At 34.4% G+C, this 15,035-nt stretch overlaps 1 protein-coding gene across 1 annotated transcript in view; it reads left to right on the forward strand.

Annotated features, from left to right (window-relative positions):
• LOC107874890 overlaps positions 1 to 14,718 on the forward strand; it is a 33,703-nt gene extending 18,985 nt beyond the window's left edge. The window contains exons 5-6 of the mRNA XM_016721599.2: positions 13,859 to 14,015; positions 14,637 to 14,718. Of these exons, the coding sequence (XP_016577085.1) occupies positions 13,859 to 14,015; positions 14,637 to 14,707 (228 nt within the window). The 3' untranslated portion in view covers positions 14,708 to 14,718. The remainder of the gene's footprint in view (positions 1 to 13,858; positions 14,016 to 14,636) is intronic.
• The last annotated feature ends 317 nt before the right edge of the window (positions 14,719 to 15,035 follow it).

Below are 15,035 nucleotides of genomic sequence, written 5' to 3' on the forward strand. Positions count from 1 at the left end.
GAAACTAAAGCTTGGAAAACAAAACATAAAGGCTTTTATCAAATCAATCACTTTGGTAGGCATTTTATTTAACACTTGTATTTCAGGGTTTGAAGTAATCATAGGAATGCCATGGAACCATTAAAATTTCATGAATTCAACATAATAGTTCTAAATTATGGTTTTATTCAATAAATAATAATATAAAAATATGGAGGATTGAATGATATCAATAATTTCATAGTAACATGGTATAAAATCAATAGTACATGGAGATTCAATGATGAAATCATGATTTAAAACATAATAACTTGAAACTACAATAGGTTATTTAGACGTCATGGATGAAAGGAATGCATGGATGAACATCTAACATACCTTAATGGATGAATTTCTTGATGTTCTGGGTGAGTTCTTGAGGATTGGGCTTGAAATTAGAGAGCTAGGGTTCTTGATTTGTGGGAAAATGATTAAAATAAGGAGTTCAAAAATGTTTTTAGGGATTAAAAGCACACTTGGGATGATTAAAATTAGGGAAAAGGACTATTTTACCCTTGGGCAAAAATTTTAATTTTCATTGAATTTTTCCAAAATGGGCACTTGGCACGACGTAGCGATATCACATAGTGTAACTTGAAACGGACAAATAGGAACTGAGATGATGGCATGATGCGCAACTATTGCGGTAAGCCTTTGGATGCCATTTTGTCCACCTCCGCGATGCACCAACGTCGCAGAGGCCAGCTAGAAATTGATAAATGAGAAATTAGCCAGCTCCGTGATGTGCCATGATTGCAGAGTCACACTGGAAATTGACAATTATCATTTGAGCTGCCTGTGCGATGCGCTAAGGGTTAAAATGACGGTGTTTAATGACTGAAACTTTAAATCACCATAACTTCTTACCCAATATTCAGATTTAGGTGAATTTTATATTGTTGGAAAGATAATTGAATTTCGTACAAAATGGCAGGCTATAGACTGAAAAATAAGGAGTGTTTCAAAAAATTTATATAAGAATACTCATGTATTGGAGCTTAGATTATGCTAGTGAAATACGGTTCATTACAATATCTCCCCTTTGGGATCATTCATCCTTGAATGAAACTAGTTAAGATGAAAAAAACTGTTGGACTGAGCTTACACACTGAACATACATATTTGATGCACGGATTACATGACTGAACTGATTTGTAAATGCTCGACTGACATGGACATAATGTCCAACTAAAACTAAGCATGATAGAGAGAAATTTTTAAAAATTTGTTCCTTATACTGAATCTAGATTCGTGGAGAACATATGAGGGTACTTGGTTTGCATATCTGCTTTTACTTCCCAAGTGGTTCCTTCAATGGACTGATTCCACCAAAGAGCTTTGACTAGTGGAACTTCTTCGTTCCTTAGTTTCGAACTTGATGATCAAGCATTTTGACTGAAACTTCCTCATAGGAAAGACTATTTTGAATATCTACTCTTTCTAAGGGAACAACTACTGCTGGATCACCAATACACTTTTTCAACAATTATACTAGGTGTACTGAGGCTAAATTTGAAGGAAAATTAAGCTCGTAAGCTACCTTTACACAATGACTAAGAATTCTAAGGGGACCATTATATTGAGGACTGAGATTCCCTTTCTTGCCGAATCTCTACACTCCTTTCATAGGAGAGATTTTCAAGTACACGAAATCATTGACCCCAAACTCGAGATCATTTCTCCTCATATCTGTACAAGATTTATATCGGCTCTGGGCAGCCCTAAGCCTTTCTCTGATCAATTGAACCTTCTCCATCGCATCAAAAACCATGTCAGGAGTTACTACTATAGCCTCACCTACTTTAAACTAACCAATTGGAGATCTACATCTCCTACCATAGAGAGCCTCAAATGGAGCCATACAAATACTGGAATGATAGGTGTTATTGTATGTAAATTAAATCAAAGACAATTGGTCATCCCTACTACCTTTAAAATCAACTGCGCATTATCTCAGCATATCCTCAAGAGTCTGAATTGTCCTTTCTGCTTGACCATTTGTCTAAGGGTTGAAGGCTGTACTGAGATTAACTTGGGTACCAAGACCCTTTTGGAATGATTTCCAGAAATAAGAGGTAAATAGGGTACCTTTATCTAAGATGATAGATAAGGGAAAACTGTATAACTTAACCAATTCTCTGAGATAGAGCTTGGCATAGTCCTCAGCTAAATAAGAGGTATGGACTGGCAAGAAATGAGCTGATTTGGTCATTCTATCTATGATAACCTAAATAGAATCATGCTGATGACGGGTACGAGGAAAACCTATCACAAAGTCTATGTTCACTTCTTCCCATTTCCACATAGGAATAATGAACTCCCATATGGATGCATTAGGCTTCTGATGCTTAATCTTAACTTGCTGGTATGTAGAGGACTTAGCCACAAACTCTGCAATATCTCTCTTCATTCCCCTTCCCCAATAGATCTCCCGTAAATTATGGTCTATCGTAGTGGTCCCTGGATGAATAGAGTAACGCGCACCATGCATCTCCAAAAGAATCCATTACCTTAAGTCATCTACACTACGCACACACAATCTACCCTGAAAGCGCAACACACCATCTCCCCCTTGGGAGAAAACATCCACTTTATAATCTCTGACCAATTCTTTTAACTTAAATATACTGGGCAATCTATCCTACTTTTCCTTCACCTTGGAAACTAGAGATGATTTTGAGTTACTCTACACCCACACACTACCCTCTGCTGAGTCAACTAAGCAGACACCTAGTCGGGCAAGCTAATAGACTTCCTCAGCTAACTATTTCTTACTATCCTCAACATGAGCTACACTACCCATGGACAATCTACTGAGAGCTTCAGGAACTACATTGGCTTTACCCAAATGATACAGAACACTCATGTTGTAATGCTTCAATAAATCTAACCACCTTTTCTAATGTAGATTCAAATCTTTCTGAGAGAACACATACTGAAGGCTTTTGTAACCTAAGAACATATTTACATGCACCCTATGCAAGTAATGCCTCTAAATCTTTAAGGCAAACACTACAACTGCTAACTTAAGATCATGAGTATGGTAATTTTTCTCTTGGGGTTTAAGCTGTCTGGAGGCATAGGGTATGACCTTACCTCTCTGCATGAAGACATAACCTAAGCCTATTTTGGATGCTCACAGTACACCATAAAACCATCTAAACTAACTGGTAAAGTCAAGATTGAGGCTGAGGTAAGTCGAGTCTTCAACTCTTAAAAATTCATCTCGCAGGAATCTGACCACTGAAACTTAACTTTCTTATGAATCAATTTGAAAATAGGGGGTGCAATAGAAGAAAAACCTTCAACAAATCGGAGGTAATAGCCAGCTAAACCCAAGAAACTCCTAATATCTGATGGAGAGATAGGTCTAGGCCAGTTTCTCACTACCTCGGTATTTTGAGGATCAACTTTAATATAATCACCAGAAATAATATGACCAAGGAAAGCTACTTATCTTAGACAAAATTCACACTTACTAAATTTAGCGAACAACTGTTGAGCTCTAAGAGTCTGAAGTAATATTCTGAGGTAGTCTGTATGATCGTTTTTGCTATGGGAGCAAACAAGAATGTCCTCAATGAAGACTAACGAACATGTCCAAGTACTGCTTGAACACTCTGTTCATAAATTCCATGAAGGCTACTGGGGCATTTGTATAACCGAAGGACATGACTAGAAATTCAAAGTGACCATAGCGGGTTCAAAAAGCTATTTTGGAAATTTCCCATTCTCTGACCCTGAGGTGATGATAGACTAATCTAAGTTTTATCTTGGAAAAGTTGTTAGCACCCTAAAGTTGGTCAAACAAGTCGTCGATTCTAGGAAGTGGATATTTATTCTTGAATGTGACCTTGTTTCACTAATGGTATCCTATGCATATTTTGAGATAACCATCTTTCTTATGAACGAATAGAATAGGTGCAAACCATAGGGAGACGTTGGGTTTGATGAGTCCCTTATCTAAGAGATTTTTCAATTATTCTTTCAATTCTTTGAGTTTAGCTAGAGCTATTCTATATGGCGGAATAGATTTAGGCCAATTATTTGGAAGAAGGTCTATTCTGAAGTCGGTTTCCCTTTCGGGAGGAGCTCCAGGAAAATCTTTAGGAAATACATCTAAGAATTTATTTACTACTAGAACTGACTCAAGAGCAGGAGTTTCTGTGTTAAAGTCCTTGACTCACAAAAGATGGTAGACACACCCCTTGGATATTATATTTCTGGATCTAAGGTATGAAATCAGCTGTCCCCAAGAGCTTTGGTACTACCCCTCCATTCAAGGACTAGTTCATTTAGGAGCTAAAAATGAACTATTCTTTTTCTACAATTGACTGAGGCATAGCATGAGTGGATCCAATCCATGCCAAAAATAACTTTAAAATCTGTTATCGATCTAACTCCATGAGACTAACTAAGGTAAATTTTTGAGATATTGTGATCGAACAGTTCCTGTAAACCTACCTGGCTATAATAGAAACACCTACTAGGGTAGACACTAAAAAGGGCTCTACTAGTGTTTTGGGACTGACTCCAAAATTGATGGCTATATATGGAGTTACAAAAGAAAGAGAAGATCCAGGGTCTAGTAAAGCATAAACATATAAGTAAAAAACCTGAAACATACTAGTAACTACGTCACGAGAATTTTCCTAATCTTTGCGGGACTTAAGAGCATACAATCTATTTGGATGTTGACTACTGGTAGCACTGAAAGCGGCACCCTGTTGTGTCGAGCGACCAGATGGAACTGACGACTGGTGGGATTGGCCTTGTTGGTTCCCATCCCTACCTTTCTTAGAAACTACCTGACATTCCTGAATTCGGTGGCCTGGCTTGCCACACCCAAAGCACACATCACTACCTAGACTACACTTATCCTGATGCTGTCTGCCATAATTCTGACATAAAGGATTGGTATGAGCACTATTAACACTAACTTTGAACTTAGATCCTAGTACCCTATCCTTATTGTCATTTCTAAATTTGTGTACTAGGTACTGGCTGAAGAAGGTGCTGGGGCTGAAGACGTCTAATGAAATTAAAGACAGTTACCACGTTATGACTTTGGCTGATTAAAATTTAAAATACCTATCCTAGCCCTCTTATTTTCCCTCTTTCTTTCCTTAATCTTATGTTTCTCTATCTTTTGAGAATAGACCATCAGCCTAGATAAGTCCATCTCACTAATCAACATTGCAGTCCTGCACTTCTTGACCACACTATCATACATGCCAGACACAAACTTACTCATCTTGGACCTGTTATTAGCTACCAAATGAGGATCATACTTATCTAATTGAGTAAACTTAAGGGAATACTCCCTCACTCTCATGCTGCCCTGCCTCAAGTTAATGAACTCTAACACTTTGGCCCTCTTAACTCTAATAGGAAGAATATGTCTATGAATATTATGGCAAACTCTTCCTATTCTACAGGCCTCACATCTATACCCCTATCAACTTTCCACTACTTAAACCAAGTATGGGCTACATCTGGCAATTGATATATAGCTAACTCGAAACTGTAACTAGACATCACCCCCATAGCATCCATTACCTTTTGTACCATATCTAAGAATTCCTATATATCATCTTCAGACTTGGATCAAGTGAAAAAAAGAGGATTCATCTGGGTGAAATCTTGAATTCTAGTCATAGCAGTATTGGCCACTGGGTTGGCCAGAATAACAGCTAGCCATTTATTATGTGCTACTATGGAATTGGCTAGAGTAGTGAGCGTAACCCAAAATTCTGCGTAAGAGACGTGCTCATCCAGAGGACCTGCATGGATGGGTTGAGGGCTGGCCAATTTCCTATTCTTGTTTCGTTCTTCTTGGGAGGCATGTTCTATAAAAGGAAGAAGGAAATGGATTAGAAAGAGAGTTTAACTTGAGCTCATGCTAACTAGCATGACATGACTACTGAAAGAAGGGAAAATTTTTCCTAAATGCCTTATAGCTTCTCGTCCATAAGTGTGGCGCGCTACACACCCATGCACAAGACTCTACATGATGTGGCTTTCAGAATTTCTAGGATACTTTAAGACCTTAGGCTCTGATAACAAGTTTGTAATGACTCGAGACTACCACTAGTTGTTACACGGTGCTTATAGTCCCAAGAGACCACAATCTAACACATGAGCTAGTACCTTCTGTAAGCACTGGATAATATAATCATGAATGCAGAAGAATAACTAAAATACCATAAGGTTTTGATAACTGGAATACCACAAGGTTTTAATAATGAAACGACTAATGAATTATGAACCCGATATAATACTGAAATATGAATAATCTGAATAACTAACTGTAATGTCTGAAAAGCCTCTAAACTGAATATTGTGAGTTGATCGAACAGGCACCCAACTAACTTTACTAATTACTGAGATAATGACATAAAGTAATATAATCTATCCTTGGATGATAAGGACTCACCACTGCTATTATACTGCTATTGATCTGAGGGACTAAGTGTGATTTGAGAACTGAGCGTCATCACCTATGATATAATACATCATAGAACAAAGAAAGGTATGCGATCAGTTCTTTGAATATACTGGTATACTAAATGAGGTAGGATGATATGCATGGTTTTATGAACATAACTAATAGTTAACTGGGTATGCATGTAAAGCATGGAGTACTGAATAAAGAGCATACAATCTGTAGATACTGAAAATGCATGAAAATTTATAAATACTAAGGATGCATGATCAAGCATATAAGATGAACTGAGTAAAATCTATAAACTAAAATACTAAAATAACTAAAATATGTATGCTTAGGTCAAACAACACTAAGACTAAATAACTAAGCTGGGACTATAACTGAGACTATATCTGAAACTGTGGGAGGTATCATCTAACCGACATTTCCTAATTTAAGCTAATCAGGGTCCAACCCGTAACCCTGTTAGAAGGGTGTTTATATCATTCCATAGGTACTAACGATAGCTGTGTGGATCCACCAATCTGATATAATGTCCAAAGGACTTAAGGTGTCAAGCTTGAACTAGCGGGTGACCCCTGTGAGATAGTAAAGCCTAATCTGATGGGTGATTACTCATATCCTATGCTGGCTAATAGTTCTGGAGCATAGGGACTACTACTAACGACTCTGCCTGTCTGACGAGGAAGCCACCATCCCTTCAATCGTTCGGTGCTAAATCCTACTCCTAACTGAAAGATACTGAGATATTAGACTATTTTGAGTTTAATGACTGATATCTGACTATTCTGATAATGCTCATAATATTATCTGAAGATAATTCTATAATGTACAGACACTAGACTAATAAATAGCTATAGTTTTCAGGTATTCAATACCCCTAGGACTTAAAACAATAATAGTAAAAATGACAATAAAGCTTGGAGAACAAAACATGAAGGCTTTTATCAAATCAATCACTCTTATAGGCATTTTATCAAACAATTGTAGTTCAGGGTTTAAAACAACCATTGGAATACTATGGAATTTATCAAATAGCATGAATTCAACATAATAGTTCTAAATCATGATTTAATTCTATAAATAATTATATAAAAACATGGAGGATTGAATGATATAAATAATTTCATGGTAACATGGTATAAAATCAATAGTACTTGGAGATTCATGGATGAAATCATAATTTAAAACATAATTAGTTGAAAAGAATAGAACTTGAAATTTCAATAGGTTACTTGGACTCCATAGATGAAAGGAATCCATGGATGAACATCTAACATACATTAATAGATGAATTTCTTAAAGTTCTTTGTGAGTTCTTAAGAATTATCCTTGAAATTGGAGAGCTAGGGTTCTTGATTTGGGGGAAACTAATTAAAATAAGGAGTTCAAAAATGTTTTTAGGGCTTAAAAGCACAATTGGGCAGATTAAAATTAGGGAAAAAAACTGTTATACCCTTGGGAAAAACTTTTAATTTTCGTCAAATATTTCTAAAATGGCCACCTGGTGTGATGCGGCACTATCGCGTCATGTCGCTGGAAACTGACAACTGGGAACTGGGCTACCGGCGCGATGTGTCACTATCGTGGTAAGCCTTTGGATATTATTTTGGCCACTTTCATAACCCGCCAATATCGCAGAGGCCCACTGGAAATTGACAATCAGGAAATTGGCTTGCTTCGCGACGTGCCATGATCGCAGTGTCACACTTGAAATTGACAATTGTCATTTGGGTTGTCTCGCGACGCACTAAGGGTTAAAATGACGGTGTTTAATGACTGAAACTTTAAATTACCAGAACTTCATACCCGGTTATCAGATTTAGGCGAATTTTATATTATTCAAAAGCTAATTCAATTTCCTATAAAATGAAAGGTTCTAAACTGCAAAATAATTATTGTTTCAAAAATTTTATAAACTAATACTCATGTATTAGGACTAAGATTATGCAAGGGAAATACTAGGTGTTACAGTAAGTAACCTCATACAAGATAAAACCTAGTGTATTTATAGTACCTAAAAAATTCTTAGAAATCCTAATGAAAATGGGAAAGGCAAAGTTATGTTGGCAAAAGGTACGAATCGCCATCCACCCATACTATCTTCTTATGAATTATACTATGCCTCTTGTATCCACTCCAGTGTCTGGTCTTCCAGGCTTCAAATTTTTTTTCTACTTACAACTCAAGGTCATGAGTCTTACCTTGATCATACGACTTATAGCCTTCACTCATATCCACCTAGGGCTTTTTTCTTTCATGCTTTGGACATTGGTCTGCTTATGGCTTGTCCATAGAGTCATACTCAGTCTTCAACTCGTATTCTTCTAACACTTCAAAGATAATTTGTTTTCTTGGGTTCTTCTCTATGTATGACTTCATGATACACCTTGTACCCTCAGCTTAGGACTAGGATGCTCAGTTTTATCTTCTCACTACTTAGCTTTTCTTGGCATGCTTGGTTTCTGTTGTGCTTATGAGTCAAGACTACGTGTCATATGAGGTGTTGACGACTCATGAGTAGATTCATACCTTCTGAAACTTTTGTCTTTTTAAGTCTTTTTCTTCTAGTTTCTTTCCAATACCATACTAGACCTGTTTTACCTATAATAACCACCAAAGCACATCATATCTACTAAAATAGCCTAAGTTCAAGCATAATTTAATATTTTTAAGTATTGAAAGTGTTGTGTTCTTCAAGACACACCAATCACCTCTACAAAATAATGATGGTCATCTACATTAGAAAACGACTTGCCTGATGTCAGCAAACTCTATATAGCCCTAAAAAGTGGTAATCTTAATCCCCTAACAAAGTATCGAATATGCTTATAATCTTTAGGTAGAATAATAATGGAATGCCTAGCTAACTTTTAAAATCTCACTTCATACCCATCCACATGAATGTAACCCTTTCTCAAAGTAGAAAACTCTACTCAAAGACGCTCGCGCATATTGCAAGGCATATACTTTCCTAAGAAAGCCTCAGAGAAATAAGTCCAAGTCAATGGTAGAGATCTAGTTGCCCTTGAATCAATATAATCTCTTACCACTTCCTCACTGCCGCATCTAGATGATAAGCAAGTTTACTCCAGGCGACTCTACCAACCCCAAATTTAGTAATCTCTCTTCATAACTAGATAAGAATTCATACACATCCCTTTTGGTGTCCCAATAAACCTGATTAAAGACAATCTCAAAAATCAACCAAACAACTTTTATTTTTTCCAATAAATACTAGTTAAGATACTACCTACTATAGGACTATCAGTACTAAAGAAACCTCTATGCTAGGTATTACTATTGTAGGCTGCACCTCTAAATCAACACCACTCTATGCCACTGGCTAAGATCTCTCAGTGGATTGACCATCAACTATCCCCAATATTTCTACTAATGCATCTTAAATAACCAAAGACGATATAAAATTAGGTGGATCTTGGGATTTACTGTCCTACCTTCTACTGTGGTGGCAAAATACTTAGAGTTGTCTCAGGCTCAAGAGCTATTATAAGGTTCAATGATGGCTTCCTACCCTGATCTCTAGTTGGGACTACTACTCTATCCTGTCCTCGACTCTGGGTCGACTTCGAACCTAACCTAAACTCTAATAGTGGGATTGGGGTTGAGATCCATTACTCCTATACCTTGTATCCTAGAATTTGTGTAAAGAGTGAACCAATAAATATTAAATACTAACTCAGACCAAATGCATGGAATGGATCACGAGAATGAGATTTTTCCTTAGAAATACTCTATGGCCTCCCAAAGATAGGATAAAAACATCTCTATACCGATCTACAAGACTACATCAAATATCAGTTCCAGTACCAACAATACTAGTGAAACCTAGGCTCTGATACCAGACTATCTTTACCTGATTTCTTAAGTCATGATGGTACCTACCTTATCCCACCAGTAGGCAAGAAAAGTCATAGCCCAAAATAGTGAGTAATGAGATAATGTGCATAAACTAAAGAAATATAGGAATAAATCAATGCCAACAATAAAGAAGAGAAAGTGAAGAATATATGTATAGTGTATACCGTATAGGGAAAAGAAAGAGGACAAAAAATACAAGATGATCGCTTCCAAGAGCTAGTACGGAAGAACTAGAGCCACTAATAAACATACCCAGAGTACTAGGTAGAATCTAAAATATACACAATATATAAAAAGCAATCACGAGTACAAACTCTTAAACTAGAATTGATAAAAAAGGATCAGCATTGAACGACAAAAACTGACCCTACTCCAGATCAGTATTGAGGTGGAGGAAATCATATAAATGTTGACTACCAGTACTCTAATTTACATCATGGAAAATATGTAGAAGTGATATAAGAGTACCAAATCAATGCGTACTAAGTAGATATCTTTGGCTGAATAAGCTCAAATATAAGAAAAGTATAACTAAAATGTGAGGGTATATTCTGAGTTAGTCATAAATAGGAATAGAAAGGTAAACAACTATGGAGAAATGCAAATATATTAAAAAAAATAAGTAAAAGTGATATATAAAGTAAATAATGGAGTTATAGGAAGGCAATGCAAACATAACCTAATTAGTCCCCCATAACTATCACGCATACTAAAGAAGACAATTAACTCAACCATTCCCCATAAGTTGGTGGGACACACAGGAAGTAATTAGAGATATAAGATGTAAATAATCCATAACTGAACCAGTCAAGGAAACTATAGTAGCCATAAATATGTACACCAGGCCTAAACCAATAACAATGGGTAGTAACAATAGGCCATATGCTAGAGTTGAACCAAGAATCGTAGGTAATAACGAGAGGCCACATATATGATATGAAATATAACTCATAATTAGATACCAAAATCAAATCAAAACTCAGAGAAACCACAACTCTCAGAACAACGATAATCATTTTGAGAAATAATATCATTACTAGATGAAAAAATTGAATTGGAACTAATAGTAAATATACTCATTGAAAAACTAGAACCCAAGATATACCATAACTAATGCCAAAGTGGTGCTAGAACTCATAACAAATAACAGAAATAAAGTATATGGTGACCCTGAACTATAACTGAAATGAATTTAAGCAACACTCATAACTTAGTTAAAAAGGAGTAATTCAATGTCTTCAACTTAATACCATGCCCTAAGTTCTTAAATAATACACCATACTAAGGGATAATTGGATTAAAATTTACCATAACAGGACCTAACAGGATAAAAAAGACATAAAATATTTTAAATGATATCCAGGATACAACTACCAGCCCAAAACTAGCATAATAGCATATAATTACTATAAATAAACTCAGTCAAGGATAGGGTAAGCCTAGACTACTTGGCTGCCAAAACTAAAAGCCTCTCCTAGAATCCTCCGAATAGTCTTTCACTAGAACCAGATCTTGAACAACTTGATGTAAATAATTAATTTATTTGGGATAACATATGATATCTCAATATTTTCTGAAGTAGTAATATTTTTAAACATTCATATTTGGAACTTAATTTGTATATCAATGAGAATTGAATGGACAACATAATTTATATATGATTTGGTCAATAAAGAAAAGTTTAATTTGCGTGAAACATTATAACTCATACAAGTCATATACTTCATTTGCTTCTACCTTTGACCTAATAGTGGTGATGATTCCTATCTCCACTTCCACATGGGAGTGGAGGTGTCCTATCCAATTCCACTCGATTATCTTTTTACTTTTTTAATTCGGCTATTGCATAGGTTTGTGTAAAAAAGTATAACTTTTTGAATATACCATAATTGATACAAAATTAATTTTAATAAATCCTTTACCATTTAATAACAATATTTTGCATATTTAGATTCAGTTTCTCACATTAAAAATTAATAGATTATAAATCTATTTTATGGTAATTTAGATATATCATAATTTTAATAAATTCACAAACATCAAAAATATTTTAGTAAGGTTATTGACTATATCATCTTACAAAATTATAATTTAGTTTAAATAAATCACATCAAATTCGGTATTAATAAAATTCTCAAATGACTTGCCCAAAAATCAAACTATCATTCCTAGAAAGTCATAAATAATTTAGAAAAGTTATAGAAAAGCTCTAAAAATTGAAAATGCCTAAAATGAAGGAAATGACTGTGAGGGTAATTAAACTTTTGCAAGAGCTTTGAGTTTACTTCTCATTATGATAGGGTATTAAACATGTTCATGCAGGATCATAGTATCTTTTGATGATATTATTATAGAGTGTTATAATACAAATGAAGTGATTTATTTTGTTGTGGGAGCTTATTTTGTCGCCATACATGCGTTGAGGTATTAGTTTATGAAAAGATGTTACAAACTACAACTTCATGATATTGTTTCTTCTTAGTTTCTTTTACTTTACGTACTTCGTTATTAGTTTCATATATGTTTTAGCAAAATATTTTACTGGATATTTTTCTTTAAGAATTTATGATACTAACTAAATCTTTAAGCTTTTTAACTTGCTAATTTTAGGACCACTTCATAATTTCTTATAGATATATTATCTTTGAGATTATGAATGATTCATACAAGTACTCTGATTTTATCACAAAGGGTTAATGTGGTAGGATTGATAAGATCCTCTAATTATAAATAGAGGCCTCATATTCTAGCTTTAGATAGAAAAAAAAATTAAGAAGGATTCTCCCTTAAATTAGCCTTATGCGACAACAATTTGGATTTGTTGAGACTCTACTATGATTAAAAGACATTGGGATCTAAAAATGAAAAATTACTCTTGGTTAAAATACTCAAAAAAATCTTTTTTAGATGAAGAAAACATTATTTTTGAAGATGCAGAGCATTTAGCCAATTAGGAAAGCTACTTTTAAGTAGCAGTAGATCATCTTAATATGAAAATGGAAACTACAAATTTATGTTGCTTTCAAGTATATAATTAACTTTCTCAATATTAATATATTTTTACCAAGGATTTATGTTTATCAAACTATCCTTTTTTAATTTAACCCATATATCTTTAAAACTAGTTGTATATACAAAAAATAAAATTTATTTTTTAATAATTATAACTTATATCACTTTTTTTACCGCCCATGATTATGCAAAAAGAGTATGTGGATCCCAAGGTAAGGGACTTTCATTCAAACCCAATGAGCATATTTTGTTGAAAGTATCTCTGTGAAGGGAGTTATACAGTTTTGCCGGAAGAGTAAGCTTAGCCCTCAATATATTGGTCCATTTGATGTTCTTGATAATATAGGACCAATAGCTTACTATTTTGCATTTCCATCAAACTTGTTAGGGTTCCACTCCGTATTTCATGTGTTAATGCTAAAAAGATACCATAAAAATAGATATTACATCATTAAATTAATTTCAGTTTTTATTGATAAGAATCTTAAATATGAGTAGGAGCCAGTTTCAATTGTTGACCGAGACATTCGTAAATTGAGAAAAAAGGAGATTCGATTGGTAAAGGTTCAGTGGAAACATCAACTTATTCAGCAAGCTACCTGGGAAATCGAAAGGAATATGCAAGACAAATACCCTCACTTATTTGAGGATACAGGTGTGCTCTTTTTTTGACTTACATAATTTATGTTATTTGATTATTTAGGAATGAATATGGGTCATTTTGTATCTACTGTAACAACCCTTTCTATCTTAATCGGTAAATCAATATGCTAGACTTCAAGTTATGGTTTTTCGCTAATTTAAAGCTAGAAATTTCAAGTTAGGTTAGTCTTAAATAAAATTGGCGCATATGTGGTCCATGATAATCCACAAATGAAATATATATAGGTAAAGTGATTTGAGATGATTTTACTATAGTAAATACTATGAAGGTAAGTTAATCCTTTCCTTATGTAGTTTTCAATTACTGATCCTTAGAATCACTAGTTTTGGGGATTTATTAAAAGGATTTAGCTTGACCTAGGTTTTTTTCTAGTGCAACTGGCTGAATTAAGTATAAAAACCTTGGGTTATGGTTAAATTTTATTAATTACAATTTTATGCTTATAATTCACCGTTATATTCATGAAATTTATAGCATAAAGGTGGAATATCGATAGAAAATCCTAGAATGGGAGGAATGATCATACATTTAATCATGGGGTTTTTGGGTTAGGTTGTAATTCATTTATGTACTAGATTATTGTATGAAATATAATCATGTAAATTTTCTTAGACGATAAACAAGCCAAAAATGAACGGAAAGACAAGACTCAAGTTTTACATAGTGGTGCAAGCTTGGATTGAGGTAAGTGATGGTTTAACAGAGTTTAAACCCAATTTTATTTATGTGTGCATGTTAACTATTTCTTTGTATAATTATTACAAATAATTTCAAATAAAGTTAGTTGTTACATGATATCGTAAGGGTTAATCACATGCAATGATGTTATATTTAAAGCGTGTTGATTGTTTTTATTATGGTTGTAATTTTTGTGAGTTGTATTGATTATTGTGAAACATATCAGTATTCAAAACATATTTATCAGATTCATACTTATTATTATAAGATGTACCATTATTTGTACATCTCCATTGGATCAGTGATATAAGGTTGACATGAACTAGATGTCTA

This window comes from Capsicum annuum, chromosome 6, assembly GCF_002878395.1.
Source record: "Capsicum annuum cultivar UCD-10X-F1 chromosome 6, UCD10Xv1.1, whole genome shotgun sequence".
Classification (NCBI taxonomy): Eukaryota; Viridiplantae; Streptophyta; class Magnoliopsida; order Solanales; family Solanaceae; genus Capsicum; species Capsicum annuum.